The sequence below is a fragment of the Phytophthora sojae genome, assembly GCF_000149755.1.
Source record: "Phytophthora sojae unplaced genomic scaffold PHYSOscaffold_6, whole genome shotgun sequence".
Lineage (NCBI taxonomy): Eukaryota > Oomycota > Peronosporomycetes > Peronosporales > Peronosporaceae > Phytophthora > Phytophthora sojae.
This window is the reverse complement of record NW_009258120.1, coordinates 3,490,651-3,510,255: the sequence shown is the minus strand read 5'-3', so window position 1 is coordinate 3,510,255 and position 19,605 is coordinate 3,490,651. Positions and strand designations below refer to the sequence as shown.

Sequence of the window (19,605 nt, the reverse complement as noted above, 5' to 3'; positions counted from 1 at the left end):
GAAGTGCCGCTCGCCCTCTGATCGGAGCTCCTCTTGGTGCTAGCTGTGTGTACTTTATGTGAATGCGGTCCCAGAAAACCGTCACATTCTGATCCGTGCTAGTCGCACCATCCTCTGAGATGTTGATGTACGCCTTGCACAAGCGCACGTCCTCCTCGACGTCCCAAAGCGTCGCGTATGGCATGGCGAAAGCTTGCACTGCGTGCCGACTGGATAGGGACTGGTGAAGCAATTCGTAGGGACACGAAGTGATTATACACTTTCTATTTCCTACAGTTCACTCATAGTGAACGGTCACTTTGGTTGTTACTTTGGCGTTACTTTTGATGCCTTATCAATACACCGTTGGGGTTACATATATATTTTGTAATTGTGTATTTTTCGTGTAATTCTGTGTAATTATCACTACCGTTCGAGATGCGAGATATCGGGCTCCTTGACAGGGTTCCCATACAAAAAAACTAATGTTGGCTACTGTGACACAAATAGTACCAGACACCTTTTTCGTCAATCATACCAACTACAATAATAAAATAGATATGGTTAACAGGTTTCAGTCCATCCTTCGCCTTAACTACCGCAAGGCACCGGTGGGGTATCGATTCAACGAAGAGTTGCAAGCTCTACTTCTCAGTCGATCGCCAGATCAGCTCGCGCTCTGTAACTGAGTTGTACTCAGGGCTACCGAATATGGTATTTTTATGTATTAGCGCAGATAGTTCCTCATAATTAATGGAAGGATCTTGTCATTTGTACCTGCATAAATAATGTAATGTATTCAAGCAATAAATCAAATAATGTGGTGCAACTTCAACGTGTATTAGACGTACTGTTACTCACACTAATTGACGCGATCGACTGTCGGAACGTCCCAGAAGTCAACATTCTCGCGCAGAAACAAAATTGTTTCCAGCGTAGCGGGCTGGAGACTGTTGCGTTCTTGAGCAAACGTGGTACGCGCCACGCTGAAAACCCGCTCGACCTTGTTCGAGGTCGGCGGGATGCTGGAGATGAGGTCGTAGTGGGGTTTTCGCGCCTCGAGCCGGCGACGCTTCTCAAGACGCTGGACAAACGAACCCTCCGGCTCCTCGCCGTCGTCTTCCGCATCGTTCATGGCGATGGCCGAGCTACACGCTAACGCACGCAGCGCCCGTTTCTCTGCGGCGGTGAGTCGGACGCTGCTGTCCTTCAGGACACGCAGACAACCCGCTTCAAAATCAGGGCTGTGGACGATCGCTGCGCGCGGCCCTTAATTGATATGCAGAAACGAAATTAGTATTAATGAGCAATATCACAGAGTAATAAGGTGGTACATACCGATGTAGTCCGCAATAGCCGGGTGCGCTGCGATCAGCCCGTCGAACCACACTCTCGCATCAAAGAGAGTAACATCACTGCCTTGTAGAGCCTTTGATACAGACTCGATGTCTTTCAACTCGGCATTGCTATGGTTGTGGAGGATGTGACTTGGTTTGGAAGCGAGAAGGCATCCTGTCCTGATCCTGTCTGCATAAAGTCAAACTTGTAAGCGGACCGAGTCAGCTTTCAAGTAAAATTCAACTTTCACCCATACCTTCCACGCGAAATCGGCGTCCTCTCATCATGAATGTAAAACTTGAAGCCCACAACATTCCTTACTTCAGCGGCCCTCAATATGCGGAGCGGGCTCCTTCAGCTCGTCTTTAGTGGATCCGTTCTTGGGCAGTACTCAAACGTTTATCACGTTGCCACTGGAGGCGATGTTGCTCTTGACATGTCGTTCATGTAGACATGTCGTCGTCCCAACAGCCAGCACCATATACATCTTCGTAAAACATTTCAATAAGCATAAACCAATCTCAATCAGTAGAAGCCATTCCGTCGGCATAAAGCACATATAGTAAGCCTTGGACATTCACGGTAACCAACGCCTGTTGGAGATACTCGAGTCCCCATCCTACCACGACCGCCTACTGAAGGCAACAAAGGTTAGTCCAATCGCAGCAATCATCCCAACAATGCAACGCATACCTCTAGCGTCCCAACACCCATGACGATTCTTCGCAGCACAGTCGCGCTAGGCAAAGACGGCGCATACAGTTCTGTTAGCAAATAGTAAACACACAAGTGGTTAGCATGTATTCAGAAGTTGTGCGCATACGTACCAAGCAGCACGAAATAAGGGAGTGCTTTCGCCGCGGTGCTTACAATCAGACTTCAAGTAGCTCGCGCTTCAAAGAGATAGTCGCACTAGTTAGTTTGGGACCTATACCAAGATACTTAGCGCACTTACCGAGCCTCTCGTCTGTCTGGGGCTTGCACGGAAGTGACCCCACCGCGTCGATGTCATCCCAAAATGCCACTTTGTCTCTTGCTGCGCCGAATGAAGAATGAGTGGCGGCAGCAAGAGGGGAACCGATGCTTGATTTTTTCTGAAAATGGTTCGTGCTTGTGCGCGGTAGTTCAACTACCCTGATAGTCATATGTTCTTGATGCCCAATCAAATGACCATGTTTAGATACGTGGACTAATGATATTCAAGCTACATATGGGAAGGGACGATAATCACTTTTTGCGGATTTAGAGGTATAGTGAAATGAAGTGTTTCTTATGCTGTTCAGAACAGCATAAGGTGAATTTCCAACCCTCCGCGTCCAAGGGGTTAATTAAGACAATTAAGATGGATCATGCATCGGTTTACTACGCTTTTCCGGCAGCCCTAATATAACAACATAGAGGAAATGGATATAGCATTTTGGAGATATTTGAAAAACGCTGCATAATGCATCGTTTTTTGCGACATTTTCCGGTAGCGAAACTATTGGCCCAAAATATGACGCCTATGTTCTATTGGGCAAAATCGTAAAAACGTTGCATTATGCAGCGTTTTGCAACAAAAGGGTTAACCCTTTAATAAACAAGACTTACCGAAGTTTGGCTGACTGTTTCGGCGTGCAAATCTTCAGTATGAGTGCTTACACGACCGCCAAATCGTCCTCGTACTGCTCAAGGTGATGTTGCACAGCCCGGTTCAGCCTGTGCCTCGCACAGCCAACCAGACGGACCTGCATGATGGTAGCCAGGCGCCTGTTTACGGAGCAATTGTCTGCGACCATGTAAACGCAGCCACTCAGCGTTTTGCCGAACCGCACGAGCAGACTAGCGACGGAAATCTCGGTGCGTACGTGCCGAGAGGCCATCGTCCGGCTCTTATATGATTGGCGCCATGCTCAGGAGGGCGTACTTAACAACAACGTCGATCTCGTAGCATATGAATACTGCGACATAGTGCACCGACGCATGGCTCCAGCCATCCAGCATGAGACCAAAACGATCCGGCAGCTCCGCCGCGATCTCCAACCCCACTAACTGGGCGACCGCCTCCATGAGTGCCTTTAGGGTCTCGACCGAAACAGGGGCCACACTCGTGTACCTGCAAAAATAGTACTTCATAATTAGTATTCGTAAATAGTATAACACTAGTAGTTTGAGCGTACCTTCCTGTGAGTGGGTTCTCGCAAAAGACTAGGGGCAGGTTAACCTTGACGACCCACTCCAGCCAGCCGAAGCGGTTCACCGACGTACGTCGAGCGTAGGGAATCAGTGAGCCGGTCTCAGCTGTTGTTGCAGCCCGCATCTTGGCTTCGAAGCCCGGGTGCTCTCGGCGGACGTGCTGCATCAGGTTAATAAACCCGTTGTGCCTCGTCTGATTCCGCACGGTACCGCATCGGCAGCGGTAGTAGTCGGGTACAGACTCGCCGTACTCATCACTGCACGGCGTGAAGAAGTACGCCGAGACCTGCGCGTTAGAGAAGGATGGGCGAGTGCGGGGCGCGCGAAGCATGCCTGTTGAGGTGAGGAGGTTCTTGTGCCGTTAAAAGTTGCACAATGGTGCTTAGAGCTGAGCTGGCAGCCGCTTGTCATGCCTGCCAAATGGTTGGCTTCCAGACAGTTAATAAATATGCATATGGCTTGCTGTATGAGTATAAGCTTTCTTTTGTTCGCATACTACAGCTTGTATGATTTTGAGATAGTATCATAAATTATCAGTCTGGAATAGTAATCTGGTATCATAAATAATGGTACGGTATAGGCCGCTGCTCATAAATTATGCAATAATATTTATGGCAATTGCTTGAGCGTCAATTTATTTTTTTGGCTGCCTTGATTGTACTGTCGCCCATCGAAAAGTGAAGCCATCTTGCCCCGACATTCTCGATTGGGTTACCTTCAGGTGAACGCTGCTTATCGAGGTGTACTCGCCATATATCTTGGCCTGCTCCACCAGAAGGGTGATAATCACAGGTTCGTACTTGTACACTGTACACTGCATTGTGTTTTTTTATGACTGATCAGGGCTGACAAGGTTAATGTCATTCTGGATCGTTTGGCCGTAATATTCCTTTTTATGTCGGGGAGGGGGGGGGGCGGTTGTTGTACGCGTTGACGTGTATACCCTTTCCTACTACATGCATCCGCGTTTTCGACTTTCCATTCAGGTAATCCAACATATCTGGACCTTTTGGGAGCGCTTCTATTCTATTCCGGGGTCTCGGCTATCATATGATAGCTATTGTTGTCCGGTACCTAGATGTACGCAGGACTCATCAACTTGCATTGTGGGGTGTTGAATTGCCAATAAAGATAATGGTCCAACTTTACAATGCAGTTGAAGAGCCGTGCAGAGTTTGCGCTTTCGCCGACAATCCAAGTATGACAAACGCTCCGTAAACCCGAAAGCTTGGGCATCTCGAAACACCTTCTACCCTTCGGTGTTGTCGAGATTCACATCGACGTCTCACGGTCCATTTTACAACGCATCGAGAGTTTATCTATGATTTTTCGAAACTTGTTGTGGTGTTGTTGAAGTTGGACTTGTCATACGCGCGAGGACCAACGGCGGTTCTGTTCTCCAAGCACTTATTGTTATTCGGCATCAGCGTGATAAATCGCTTGTCGGTGGGTTTCCGATGCTGCGATCGTGTAATATAATTTTTGCTTGTACGGAGCGTATTGTCTGCCTTCGTCGAAATGTCGGGAGGCTGAAGATCTATCACGTCTGGATGAACCTCAGGCTCCAATGTTGGAAATTCAGTACGTTCAAAAAGTGTCTACAGGTACAAACGCTGACTACTCGCCCTTGCAGTGCTTGGCATGACACGCCAATTTTCCTTTTGATAGAAGTGTTGGCGCGCTTCGGGCACTTCTTCTTTTGATGGGGCCCTCGTTCGTGGCGCGTTGGCTTCTGAGGAAAACCGTGAAACACGCTCGACACCTCTGTGCACACGTGTCAGTGGAATCACGATCAACTAATAGCATCGTTGCTGGACATACCCTTCTTGACCTCGCTAGCGGTAACTGCGGCCCTCTTTACAGATTCACGGTATATCCATGAGTGCTGTTATTATTCGGTGTCTCGTCGTCCTCCTGGGTCCTGGCGAATGCGCCTCTAGGGTGGGGTGGGGGTGGGGAGCCGCGGTATTCACATTGCCCGAAGTGAATTGATGATGGCTGAGACCGCCGGGCTTAAAAAGTTGTTTTCGACAGAAGCACATGTATCTGAGAGACCCCGTACTAGCTTGTCGCCTGCGTCGTACATAGATTTGTGTGCCGACGAGCTCACGATCGAACTCATCGGCAAATATTGCTGGCTTACTGGCTATGATAGTCAGCAAACCAGCTATCAATGGTGTGCTCCCATTTGCTGCACCAAATATGTACCGGTATCGTTATTACGCGCCCAGGGCTGTGACGAGACTGAGCGAGATTTTGCCTCAACCGGTCATCACCTGTCTACTGACCCGACTGAATCCGCCATTCTGATTGGCCGAGACGGAACCCGGACCACACCGTGCGGCACGATCTGAGCTGGGATTCGGCTGTGTTCCGCGGAGCGAAGTGCGCTCAAGTCTAGGATGGGCCCTTCAGGTCTCGAAGACTGCGTTCAGATAAGAAACCCTGAACGCACTCGATCCGTCCAGGCCGCCCCGGGTTGATACATTGAGGCCGTCGAAAACGCCGGCACAAACGTATCGTGTATGGTGTCCCGCCTCGCCAAGGCCCTGAACGCACATTGAATTCGTGTACCCGGAGCTCAGCTGACGCGATCTAGGAAAGGAAAAACTCGAAATCGCTCAGGCTCACCCATTTTTACAAATTGAAATCCTTCTTCTTTGCGGTGGTTATATGGGCGTCTTTCAGTTCTTGCATCATGACGTCACCTGGGCCGAGTAGCCGATTAGACTGGCTGAAGTCATTTCACATAGACTCTGATTGGCCGAAAAAATCTCGAGATCGTCAAAATTTCCGTCAAATGGTGGTGTTTGGGACCCAGATGGATCGTCACTGCTCTTTCTGCCCTTGTCCGGCGAGGCGAATAGTGGTTAGCCGCTGACTTGGCGCAATGCCCACGACATGCCCGTATTGTGCCGGGCAATTTCGTCTTCGAAGATGCGCTCCACCCCCAGTAGGCCGTGTTGAAGGTGGTCGATGGCATCGACGGCGCGATCGATAGAGGTCCGTAGTCGCTTGATGAACCGCACAAAAAATGACTACATCAATGCCTCCTGGCATGGTCATGCTCTCTAGGTAAATACAGCTATGCGGAAGGCTATTCATGAAATCATGTACGCAAACTCCAAGTTTATCTCGTCTTTACCCTTTCGCGCATTTTCGCCATTTCATGTGTTTACAAGTCAAGATAGACCCCCCCCCCCTTTCCCCATTCCATTCCATCTTTTACAATTATAAAAAATGGCTGACATAATCCTGATGTTATGGATGTAGCTTCCCATACTATGAAAACACGAAATAATCGTAGATGGTATGTCCGGCAACGAAGTACCGCGATTTTACTAAACGGCAAACTACCTATTTTATGTTTGGATGACTTAGATTCCTTTAGCATCGTATATTTAACGAAGCGGGTTGCGTTGGTGGCATGTCGCATGAGACATGGAACGTATATTGAAACGTTTAATTGGCTGGTTAGTAAATGGATGGATGTTGAGGTTATGCAAACTTGGGAGTAGTAATCAAAGTCAAAATACACATGTCATGGAATATTCTTCGAAATTATATCTGGCAATTTCATTATTCCAGCTGGCTGCCTGAATGGTACAGGTTGAGGGTACTACTCACCGGTACTGGAAGATTTGTTTTCGCCGGCTACTTTTTGTTTAGTTGGGATAGATTGCATTCTAGCCAGACACATCGCGTTTCCGATGGATTTATTGCATTTAGTACATTCGAAAAGGCAGTTACATACATTAGATACATTTTTTGAGTTCAAGTCTACTAGAGTTAACTGTTCGACGCTGTACCAAAATAATTAGAATGGCTCTATGGATACCAGTTTCTGGCCCTGTAACCTAGCGTCATTTATAGCATTTCTGGACTCTAACGGTTCGGGGCAGGTTGGGGGCCGGTTCATCGCAATTTAAGTACAGAAGTCGCCATCATATATTTTGCACCTAGGTGCTACTTGTCTGAAACTTACCTTGCGAGGTTGGTCTGGCATGGCATAAAGCAATTTACCCTGCCACGTGAACCTCGACGCCGCTTCCACAACGACGACGAAGACAACAAAACGCACATGGACGCTCTTGCGCGTTGCCTGGAAGGCCGAGAGCGATCTCGAGACCGGCTAATTACTCGTCTTCGACGAGGAAATTGAAGCGATGGAGCAACCCATGCATCGGCTTGGCAGCTACGGCATTGAGCACGATCCAACACCAACACCTTCTCTACAACACGAGTCGCCGGGGAGGTGTTCTTCGCTGGCTTCTGAATTCGTTGAGAGCTATGGCGACCACGAAGTCGATATGAACGGATCCGACTAAGTCCCATGTAAACTCCAATTGTCTTAAAAGTGTTTACATGAATATATGATAGTCAGTAGCTTTTCGATTCATTTCCAATAACAGTAGGCATTTGGACGTCTTCTTAAACTGCATCACCGTAAGGCCACGCGAGCTCAGCCGACCACTGAAGATAGCCGTCAGTACAGCTGGAGTCGCTCCGGCTCTAGTTACCCCCATCCACAACACTACAGATATGACGGATAGGGACTTGCCTGTCTCTGCACTGAACTCGTGAGGTATCCTACTCGCGACCAGCAATTGGGCCGACTGCAAGCTTCCCGGAAGGATCGAAGAAGGCGGAGGGCGCGGATTGTAGTCGCCCTTCGCCTTCTTCAATCCTTCCGGGAGAAGGCGGAGGGCGCGGATTGTAGTCGCCCTTCGCCTTCTTCAATCCTTCCGGGAAGCTTGCAGTCGTGAGGTAGCATGCCTTCGTCGGCGGCTTCTCGCCCTTGTTGTTCATAGCGTTTGGTGCTGACTGGTCTACATGCAGGCGTGGAACGGTGACCACAGGTAGTTGAGCCTGCCCTTATCCAGGCACCAGCGCGACGACGGACTCGTCTTGCAGCGCTTGCACTTGGGTGCGGAAAGCAGAACTGCCCCATGTACCGACGTTCAGTGGCCATCGTGGCCTCGTTGAGGGTCATCACCTCTGGACACCATGTACGCGACTTCACTGGGGTGGAAGCTAATGTTTGTCAAGGGTGTGTAGAAAGGGGGTCAAGGATCTTGAAGGCCTCAAAGCTTCCTACCAAAATTTATACTGTAGTCGTGAATTCGAGACGCATGAGAGGTCATTGTTTATGCCTACAAGTATTATATGGGTTCCAGTTCAGTACAAGAGAAAATCCATAAGCCAAATAAGGAGCAATTAAACAATTCAATGAGATTGGGGCCCCTTTGTCCAAACGTAAGTAGATTGATGCTCTACTTATAAGTAGATTCAACGTCCAATCTACTTATCCGAAGAATGGGTAAATTTCCAATTTATTTTTAACAAGCGAAATTTACGATTCGTTTTTTTTACGATATACGCATCCTCGCATTTATTTTTATGCGAACCACAAAGTACAACTCCCATTAGTTAACCTAGGGTAAAACGGACGAGGCGTAAATTTTAACGCAGGCCAAAACTTACGACTCGGTCATTGCACCAAAACTTACGATTCAGTCATTGCGTCAAACCTTACGACTCGGTCATTTTTACAAATGTGGCTTCACTATCCGTTTCGTCCAGTAGGATACAACACGAGCGGTTGTGACTTTATATCCGTTTTCCAACTACGACAATGGATTCTATCTATATCTACTCCACTGCAACCTAGTGGTTTTGGTTGGTTTCGAAACTTATACCTGTCCTCGATTGAGCCTCTCTCTCATTTTCCATTTCACATTCGCTACAAACACTCCGACTAACCTCGCTGGCTACCCAACCACCAACTTCGACTCGGGATGGCTGTTACCAGCACCGCTTCCAGCATTGTGGAGACCGTCAGCCTCGAGGAACTTCGGGAACTGGGTCTTCTCCGCGATGACAGTATCTATGGATAGCGCTTCTCCCAGCACGTACGAGAACGTGTCCGACCATGGACAAAATCTCGTGCCGGCAACGTTCGAGTCGAGGGCGGTCCTGCAGCAACGCTGTCGTGAGTTCGCCAGGCGTCAGGGCTTTTCGCTTCGAGTTGCCAACAATAGCTGGCGCAAAACCACTCGGGAGGGTAACGCCAAGTACACCTGCAAGCCTTTGAAGGGGCAACAACCGCTGGTTCCAGGGAACAAGGCAGCCTGCCCATGCTTCTTCACGGTGTACGGGCTTCGTAATGAGTGGAAAGCCACCCAGATGTGCTTGGCGCACAACCACTACCGCCACGCTGGGTTCCAAGGCGAAACCTTTGTTGAGGGCAATCTGCAAGCGGATACAACGCCACAGCACCAACGAGATGTCCCGTATAGCATGATGAGTGGGATATTGGAGCGGAAAATGTTGCCGGCCTACAGCGAAACTTGGGCCAACGTGACTGGTAGGGCCATCGCTGACTTCCTCATGTTAAGGTAGATCATAACTAACCGCCAGACGGCCTCGCGACTTAAGCTGGATCTCCTCGAGTCTCTACGTGATGACGTCCTCGCAAGCTATTAGAAGCTGGAGGCGCCTTCGGATGGCGACGGACGCAAACGCTACCTCGAGCTACTGGTTTGAGAAACGAGGTGGTGGTGTCTTCAGTCGTGCCTGCTTCTTCCTGGTCGCTTGTTTGAAGGCCATGCAGCACTGCAAGCATGTCATCGGCGTCGACAGCACACACTTGAAGGGGGACATGAACAAGCGCGGCGTCTTCCTTCTGGCAACCACCAAGGACCTCAATGATCACATCCTTGTGGTGGGACTCGCTCTAGTGAGCCAGGAGGGTTATGCAAACTGGAAATGGTTTCTCTCGGACATGAAAACGGCGATCAGTGCTACCATGGAAACCGGTGTTCGTGTCAGACCGACAGAAGAGATTACTTGCCACAGTATCGGAAGAGTATCCGGACTCCGGCCATCGCTTCTGCGTCCGGCACATCATATCCAACATTGCCAAGCGAGGATCGTCGCTGACTCCTGTTGAGCAAGGCCTCGTGTTCCAGATGGCGAGAAGTGAGTGCGAAAACGACTACAAGTTCTACAGCTCCAAGTTGGCGGACACCCGACCTCAAGCCGTGGAGTATCTGAATGGAATATCCAAGGAGCACTGGGTGACGTATGCTTTTAACGAGGCATACAATCAGCCATCGTATGACGAGGTCACCTCCAACCTTTCCGAGGCTGCAAACCATTGGCTGGGCAACCCCTCTTTCCGTTGCGACAGCTGTAATGTTGACCTTCTCATTCTTGGCGTTGACATGTTCAAACAGTCGTTTCGTGTCTTGTAGTTGGGACATGATATTATGGAGTTGTTGCTTGGTTACTGCCAGTCAGTGTTACTGTTACCGTGGCTTTGATGTTGTACTGCCTCCTCTCTGCGATCAATTCCAAGCTTGAGTTCCTGTTTAAATACGTGTCTTGAGTCTTGGCGTATTTTTTCCATCTCTTCTTCCTTTTTGTGGAGTTCTTGTTTTAACGTTGCTAGGACATCATTTAGCTACTCGACATCAGTCTCCTGGCACCGAACTCCCTCCCTCAGCTCTGCGATGGTCACCGTCTGTTTCAGATGATCGTATACATCGTGCGAGCTGCGACGTTGACCGGCACGGAGCTCCTCCATCGCAGCAGATTGAAACGTGTACTACACGCCATCACAGCACTGTTCCAGAACCTTGGCTTATCTCTGCAATGCGCTTCATGGTGACAATCAATGGTTTCCACTGCACTTGACCTCGGTATACTACTTAAATACAAATCACTTCATGTTCTGAACAATTAGATGCTAGCGAAAGTAAAAAAAATAACTGGCCAATCTGAGCCACCGAGTTTCCTAGTCCAATGCATTCGGTGTCTTCCCAAACCCCTATCTCACAAGCTAGGTTGCAGCCTGCGGTTCACCAAGAAGTCCAGGGAAGGGTTTATGTGCTTGACCTGCACGAAGACGTGTACGAGTGCTCATGGCTACACCAACCTGATCACGCATCTCCCCACCAATCACCCGACCTATCTTGAAGACGCCTCTCAAGCCGCGAAGGAGCGCAACTCACTCCGCCTACGAGTTGTCGACGACAACATGCGTACCATTTTCCGCTGGCGCGAGTGGGTCGTGTTGGACCGGCTGCCTCTGAATTTTGTCGAGCGCAAGATGACGAGGAAAAACAATATTGTTGTCCTTGATTAGCGAAAACACGTTGAAGACGTACTTGATGCGAGTGAACCAGTCTGTGGGGTTTAGGATTGCTGAGGAGCTTCCGTCCACGCTCGGCATCGTAATCGATGGCTCCACCTTTAACGGCCGCCACTACATCTCCACTTCGCCGTGTTCAAAGACCCGGACATGTGCCATGGACGAAGGTTAGGAATGGGTCCGACTACTACGACGACACCGACTGCTCCACTCGCCGCTCTGTGCTGCTAGCATTTTGTCCTCTTGACGTGGTGGTCAATCTCGGGGTGCAACGCCTATTTGATCTCATCGCTTACACGCTCTCACGCTACAACAAGCCGTATGAGGCTGTGAACTTCATGGTTACTGACAACCACAGCGTGAACCAGTACGTTGGAAGCCGTGAAGGTGCTCTTCTTATGGTCGACTGTGCATCGCACAGGTTTCATCTGGCTGGATCCGACTATCTGACCGGCTACGAGACTCTCCTGACGAGGATTCATGCGCTGATGACCAAGCTGCGCAACATTAAGGATCGCGCGATTCTTCGCCGTGTAACGGAACTGTCATCTCTCCTACGTAATGGCACCCGGTGGTCGAGTACCCATGCCATGGCCCAGCGCTATACTAAACTTGGGCTAGCGCTCAAGGAGCTAAAGTAGCTATCTGAATATTGTTCAAGAGTTTGGTTGAATCAACGGGTTCGACGTTGGCAGTACTTTCACACGCCATGAGAGATTGCACTAGAAATAATCCGGGGGAGACCTACAATGCTGAAATCAGCAGGACGTGACGTTGCGACACAAGCTAATGATAGGCCCACTTCCCCCAGCTTCTCACACTCTGTCAAAGCGAGTATAGAACTGTAAGGCGTTTGCAACGGTCTGTTAGCCCGATGATAAGCTGGTGTGGCGCGCTCGAACAATGTCGCATACCGGATTACTCTCGCTATACTCGACTAAAAATTCATTGCGTTTTTCTCGAGACATCTCAAACGAAGACCAAGCGGATGTGGTGAGGTCTTTAATCTCTACGGTTCCACGCGTGTATGGCGAGACGCGGCGCAGAACAGAAGAGGATATCCTTGTCAGCTCACTCAATAAGCTAACAACAAGCACAGATACGCGCAAGCTTGCATCAGGTGAGTGGTGAGCATGAGATATAGATCGTGTCCGTGCAACTTCTGGGGGTCTTCCATTCATGTGCTATATGACATTAATATTCGAGGCACCGCCAGAACCGCAGTGCAGCACTCGAAAAGGCGCATCGGCTAGAGCTGTAAGACCCAATAAGAACGGACAAATTTGAGAGAGAGAGACACACACACAACCCTATTGACCAGGTTACAAGATCTCTCATGCGGAGCCTTTACTAAATGTGGATCCATGCATCGTAGAAACAAACCGACTTGTACAAACTGTTGAATAGGCTACCCACGCCTACCTGTAACATTTCGCTACATCAACACGGCTTCAAGATTGACTGGGATTTAAAAGTTCACCAATTATTTTTTGCTTTCCGTTAAGTTGAGTGCGATACCGCTGGTAGGTGATGAACAATTTCCTGCCGTTAGCAATGCCCATAGATTCAAATGCGTGCGGTGTCTTTATTACTGGGGCTGTGCCGTAAAGTATCATTCTGCTTAAGTTATCTTCAAATTCACCTGTCCATTTTGTGACTATCAATATTTCCTATTCGGCAAATGTGGCTTATACAAGTGCTTTAGTAACCTATAACAATATTCTTGCGATGCTCATAGCTGCGAGGAAGTCGCCGCTAGGGACCATTGGACGAGGAAAACGATAATTTTATGCATTTTGGTCCGTGAGCAATGCGAGCAATTAATTAATTTTTACCGGCGCCCACGCAAAGGGACCACATTTGGAAGCCGTTCAGCTACAACTAACACCCCCAGTGCCTGTTATTGACTATCGTATCGGTCAATTAGCAGCAAACTCGCTACAGCCAATAGGCAGTCACCGTCCGTCCCATTAAAACTTTGGTGGATACCAGTCGCCGACACGCGGCGCGCGCCCTCCCTTCAGTCCTTTTTTCTAGAGCTCGCGATCAAGCCTACCGACCTGGATCTCAGCGCGCACCCTCAACGACCGGTCAGGCGCAGCCTTGTGTTCCACGCGCCGCGGTCGAAGATCTCCTGAGCGGCGAGATGATCGTCTCCGGTGGCGTGCTGGGCACCGCATTACTGCAGGAGTACACAGAAAGCATAATTTGATACCGTATCCTAGGGTTGCACCGAGACGAGTCTAGAACCAGGAAGCGGAAATCAGCATAAGAAAAGATGTCGCCTTCTTTTTCTTGGAACTTGCCCGCAGACGATTCGAAAGAAACTCGGTACGTGTACCTACAATTTTGATTGAACGAAACAAAATTCATAACGAGAATTTGTACCTAGGAATTAGAAGCGACACGTAAAATTGCTCCTGACGGACGCATCCGGGTTGGGCGGCCGGCCAAATGAATACGTACAAAGAGTATGGCGACGCGATAAGATGCTGGCTCGCTGAAGATATGTCGATCAGTCTCTCCGAGCAGATGTCTTAGCCAGCGCCCAACTCAACCAACGGAAGAGCGAAGCTGACCGAATCCCACGCAATGTAATGCTGCAAAATGCTCCGGATGAGGAGGAAGAAAAGTCACATGCTCCGTAGCAGGATATCAAAAATGTTGGACATCATTTGGGACGATGACAACTACATCTGTAATATAATGGATCTTCGCTTAGGCTGGAACAGTTTGGTAGTTCGCGGCGAGCATCTCCTGTATTTGTATTGTTTAATTGTTATATTGTTATCCATGACCAGCACACGTTTCCAAATCTCTAGAGGTACCTCGCTTCGCGGCGAAGCTTTTGGGACAGCGATTCAACATTGACCGCTCGATTCAACAACGAGAAGAGCTGCATGCCGTGTTTAAAGCGCAAACTGGACGTGCTGGCACCAATCGTACGCTTCCTAGGCAACCTAGAGAACATGGCTTTCATCTTCGCCGAGCGGTGTCCTAATGCTACTAGCTAGATGCTTGCTAAGCTCATGGTTTTGAGCCTGTACAACTTGACACGAAAGGCTGAAACATGATTTCGAGGCTAGCCATCAGAGCTTGAGTGCATTTTGCTCTCTTTTCACAGGTTTAGTGGTGAATTATCTTTCATCATGTAAAACCCACCAAAATGGAAGGCAAAAAAATGCACCCCCTTGATCAACCAAGACGTTTTGACATACGGCTGGCTAGAGGCGGCCGGTTACCGTTCGGTTTCTTTTGCCGGGTGGAGTACGACGACGCGCGTCGAGCGCTATATTGGTTCCCCGCTCTTTCCCTCTCGTCCGTACGCTGTGCTATATTTGACATTACCCGGGCCCGCAGAAAGCCTAAATCCCCCTAACTATACTAGGTTCACGATGACGACGACCAACCAAAGGATATATTTTAGTTATAAAAAACGATACTAAAGTTGCCCTTTAGTGCAACCTCCTTGTTGCTCTAACCGCTCCAGTGTCGAGGTTGACGACTAGAGCAACAGTTGGTTCGGCGAGTTAACGCCCGTGTAGTATTGGTACACTCGTATTTATGCACTGCGACGTGAATGACAGACGAGTGCGTTTGGCTGGCTCGACAGCGACGCGTTGGGCGATACTGGCTCACCGCTCCTTACGTCACGCTGGAGAAGCAGTGCGTGTTATTGCTTGTGCCATTATACACGAGCCAAAGATTTCGGTGCTGGATGAGACCACGAGAGCGCTGGTTAACGAGAGCGAGAAGATTGTGCATGCTGCGCTGAACAACCTGATGGCTAGGGCTAACCTGGCAACTCTTGTAATTACTTGATCGTGCCTGTTCCCAGTGGTATTCTCCACCGTTCCTATCGGACTGACGAAGATGTTGGTCCAGCGATCCAGCAGGTCTGCTTCGACCACCAGGTATCGCCCACCGCGTTGACCTTTGATGATGTCGTGGAGCACGTCCTGGTGGTGATTCGTCATGGACTGGTGGTTTGATAGTCGAGCCTATTGTGTCTTGGGCTTGCTGTTTTCCATTTTGGTTGGACGCCGTCGCGAACGACTGAATTCCATCGTGCCGTCAGATCTCGAAGGCTGGGATGCGTAGCTCGAATAGATCCTTGTTAGGCCTGGGGTCATCCGAGATCTGATTGCGATAGATACGAACAAATTGAGCCAGTGAAAGACCTGAGCGTCGGGTGAGCTCGGAGTCTGCATTGACACGGTCTACGTGAAGCTGGCCGACCTGCACTGGCTGCTGCGCAAGGAGCTCCATCTTGTGTCGAGCAGCAAAATTCCGATATCCGAGTTCTCGGGCAGCGGTCATTGTGCGATGCAGCCCGAGTTGAGTCTTATAGAAAAGTGAGTGAGCAGCACGCTGGTTCTGTTTAAAATATGAATATTGAACTGAAGTCACCGGCCCATCGTGTTGATGGATACGAGTATTCTGAACTCCCGGGTTATCCTGTGCTGCCACTGGCTGTTGGCGTCACAAGTCCTGAAACTCTGTAGCCAGGCCGAGGAAATTCGTGTCGATGAACTGCTTCGTGTCGGCGGGAAGAGCGAGAGGCTTGAAGTGGGCCCTGCTCGGGTTAAAGCATTGTCCTGGCGCTGGACAGATGCACCCCTTCTTCGACAGGTAGCGCATACACATGGACGTGTTTGCTTGTTTCGGCAACAGTGCTAGCAGCTCACGCGAGACGGCTGACACTTTCTGACTTCGTACTTGCCGTTGCTGAGTCGTGTTATTGCTGAAAGGTGCTCGGCTAGATTTGAGCGGCACCAGCGAGACCATTTGTCGGTCGTGTCCATCAGGTGATTGTCTGCGGCGGGGCTGCCAGAGCTTTAGCGTCAGAGGAAGACATAACAGACTCACAGAGTCTCAGCTTAAGATAGCTCGTTCTAATACCAAAACGTACGAGTCCGTACACCTTACGGACTCCAAGAGTCAACGCTTAGCTCTTAGGTGTGTAAATCTCAAACTGAATGTATTTCCCTTTAGCGCGGCCAAGCCGCCTACGGTGTAAATGTATCCGGTTCACTATCTAGCATAGTGAACCCTAGTCATATGCATAATCAGTGGCTCTGAGTCCGTGTAGTGATTCTCCTACTGATTTAGGTTAGACATTGTGTATCCACTTCGTAACCCTTCGGGTAACTCTCGTGTAACCCCGTCACACCCTCCCCCACTAAACCGTTGACACACGCTTAACGGTCAATCTCCGGGTCTTGTTCCATCAAACCTCATTCTCGAACGAGTCAATCCACATCGCGTGGACTTTTCTGAGAACTTCTCGGCGCAACGCGCCCTCACATGACTTCAAGTCATAAAGCCTTTTGGTCTTTCGACCGCAGACAGATCCGCCTCGGAGCCTCGCTCCTCTCGTGCTGCTGCACTGCGTGCCCCCGCACCTTCGCGAACGCCAGCGCCCGCGCGCACACCCCCGACGCCTTCCAGGCTCTCGGTGCTCGAGGTTTTCGCGGCGCAACGCCTGAAACGCAGCTCGCAGCGCGCAAGCCCCAGCTCCCCTCGAGCACCAACCCGTCTGATCATGGATCCCCGGGAACTCTTGCGAAGTGGACGAGTCCATGGAGGGTTCTCCGATCCGAGAAGATTGCGTCCCCATCCACGCGACGCTCCCCAAGCCGCGGCGACGCTTCGCCCACGCCGTCGACACGCCGTGAAGAAGGCTCGTCGGCCCCAGTTGGCTCTCCGAGCCGTCACGATCAAGAGCGCCCCGCGCGCACGTCTTCTGTGCGATCGCCGAGCCGTCCACCTGCAGAGCGCGCTGCGCCGGCGCGGGAGGAGCCGCGGCCACCGCTGCGGACTCCATGCCCGTTCCCTGAACGCTCCTCCGGTCTCTACGAGCTGCGCGCGCTCACTAGCCACGGTATTCGCCGCCTCGTCGCCAGGCGTTCCAGCAGTCTCTCGCGCTGCACGCCATTGGGCCCGCGGCCCGTACTCCGGAGGAGCTCGCACTGCGTACGTCTCGCGAGAGCGACTCCTCACTCCACAGTCTACGACTGTTGTAGAGTACCGCGAGAGGCTGCGGCGGCAAGCCCAGCAGAAGTCCGTGTCCGCCATGCGGACGTACCCGGTGGTACTCTGCCCGGGGAAAGGCTCGATTGAGTACGAAGCTCAGTTCGAGTCTTGGGTCGAGCACAGCCGGAAGCTCAGCTCCATGGATGAGTGGAGTAGCGCCCTCGCAGAAATCTCGCGAACGCGATCTCGCACAAACTCGGCGCGTCTGGATAGCGGTCGCGCCGAGCAAATTATTCCCGGTTGTTGGAGTAGCGTATCTTCGAAATACAGGCCCAAGTCTTCGCAGGCTTCGGAGTTGGGGGGTTCTTGTGTTGACGCTTGTTCCTTGTCGTAGGGCGTCGAGCCTTGGGCGTGTGGCGTTATCGGGCCGGCGTTTCCTCGGCGTTCCCGTCGGGCGTGCGGCGTTATCAGGCCGGCGATTCCTGGGGCTTGTGTGGCGTTATCGGGCCTACACGGGGGGTCTTGTGCACGGCGGTTATCAGGCCAGTGCGGTCCTTCGCCTAGGCAGCGCGTTATCGGGCGCCCACCCAAACGGTATACGTTTAACGTGTTTGTTCCAGCACGGGTCTGTGGGGGGTGAGCACCCGAACCAGCAAACGACGGGGGGCCGCGATATCGAGGCGGCTCTACTTGCCGGCGCTTGGTGGTTCCCCTGGAACCTCGGAGAAGACGGGAGGTCTTTGTGGTTCAGAGAAATTTCGGCACTGAGTCCTTACCCTACCCAATGTCCTTGCTACTGGCTACTCTGTACTACTGCTTGCTAAGCCTACCGTTCTGTGCCTATCCTTACTTCTGTCGTGCTTGCACTACCGTGCTTCAATCTGATTTACGTGGCGCAATCAAGATCTTACCTCGGCGCGTTTTGGTCGGCGGGGGTTACGGTCGGCGCGTTTTGCTCGGCGCGTTCTGCTCGGCGCGTTCTGCTCGGCGGGGTTTAGGGTCGGCGCGTTTTGCAGAACCGGGCGCGCTGGTCGACCCGTCGGATGATTACGCGTCGCACTGGATTCTGGCACCGTGTCTCACGGCCCATCACCCACGCTGACTTTCCCGTCGAGCTCGGCCCTGCGTCGCGACCATCAATCCGCTTCGCGTTCCATCAATCGCGTCGAGGTCCATCATTCGCGTCCCGGCGCCTTCTTCCTCCGGCGCCCGGCGCGCCCACGTCTTCCGCGGGGTACTACACCACAGATGCTCTCCGAGCCAGCTTCAGCGAAGTGGATGTTCGCATTGAACGCAGGCTCCGCTTCGACTTTGCGAAGGTCCGAGCCAAGAGCAGCCTCTCGGCAATCGCCCAGCCGCAGGCCCAGTTTAGCGCTGCGCGCTCCGCTCCTTCGAGCACTCCAGCCGCTCCTCTCCACGAGGGAGTGAGCGCTGTGGTTCAGGGTCAACTTCGGAGCAATGTGGCTGACCCAGCATCTCCCCGGCTTATTGCCGGGAAGCGCGGGACGGCCGGCGTGCCGGCCTTGAGCCCTCGGGGCGCTGGTGATCAAGCTGATCAAAAGCGTCCACGACGTCTGGGCAGTCTTGGCGGAGGGGCACCTCAAACTCCTATGAGTTCTCGGAGTGAGGGTACCCTCGCCATTTCACCAGATACTGGTTTAGACCCCGGCACCGCCGCTTCGCCAGGAGGCGCTCCACACGGTAATGCAGATTCCCATGCTCATCGAGCAGAGCCGGTAGAGGCCGCTGTGGGGCTTCAAGATGAGCTCTTGCAGGCGCGGCAGCAGGCGGCCCGCCTTCGGGATCACATCCATGACGTTGATGCGCATATGGGCCGGACTGTCACTGAACTCGACCAGCTCGCCGAGCGGACGCGATGGATCGAGGTGCCTCGAGAGGTCTGGAAACCCCTTGGGGGCCTGGAAGGCTGGGTGCGATACTATCGCGATCGCGATGAGCAGCGTGGCCAGGAGCTCGGGGAG

The 19,605-nt window shown here is 51.3% G+C and overlaps 5 protein-coding genes across 5 annotated transcripts; 1 reads left to right on the top strand and 4 right to left on the bottom strand.

Moving 5' to 3' along the window:
• Positions 1-841: 841 nt before the first annotated feature.
• PHYSODRAFT_511604 (hypothetical protein) lies at positions 842-1,441 on the bottom strand (the record flags this gene model as incomplete). Its single annotated transcript, XM_009533130.1, has 2 exons — positions 842-1,127; positions 1,296-1,441. Coding segments are annotated over 2 exons (432 nt in total), but the record flags the coding sequence as incomplete, so codon positions are not given.
• Positions 1,442-3,472: 2,031 nt separating this feature from the next.
• On the bottom strand, positions 3,473-3,823 carry PHYSODRAFT_415028 (hypothetical protein; the record flags this gene model as incomplete). The annotated part of the gene is made up of 1 exon (XM_009533129.1): positions 3,473-3,823. A coding segment is annotated over one exon (351 nt), but the record flags the coding sequence as incomplete, so codon positions are not given.
• A 4,259-nt stretch (positions 3,824-8,082) lies between these two features.
• On the bottom strand, positions 8,083-8,464 carry PHYSODRAFT_335676 (hypothetical protein; the record flags this gene model as incomplete). The annotated part of the gene is made up of 2 exons (XM_009533128.1): positions 8,083-8,366; positions 8,452-8,464. The coding sequence occupies 2 exons, from the start codon at positions 8,462-8,464 to the stop codon at positions 8,083-8,085; spliced, it is 297 nt and encodes a 98-aa protein (XP_009531423.1).
• Positions 8,465-11,239: 2,775 nt separating this feature from the next.
• PHYSODRAFT_510666 (hypothetical protein) lies at positions 11,240-12,288 on the top strand (the record flags this gene model as incomplete). The annotated part of the gene is made up of 3 exons (XM_009533127.1): positions 11,240-11,566; positions 11,709-11,781; positions 11,879-12,288. The coding sequence occupies 3 exons, from the start codon at positions 11,240-11,242 to the stop codon at positions 12,286-12,288; spliced, it is 810 nt and encodes a 269-aa protein (XP_009531422.1).
• Positions 12,289-16,138: 3,850 nt separating this feature from the next.
• On the bottom strand, positions 16,139-16,345 carry PHYSODRAFT_449696 (hypothetical protein; the record flags this gene model as incomplete). Its single annotated transcript, XM_009533126.1, has 1 exon — positions 16,139-16,345. A coding segment is annotated over one exon (207 nt), but the record flags the coding sequence as incomplete, so codon positions are not given.
• Between the last annotated feature and the right edge of the window lie 3,260 nt (positions 16,346-19,605).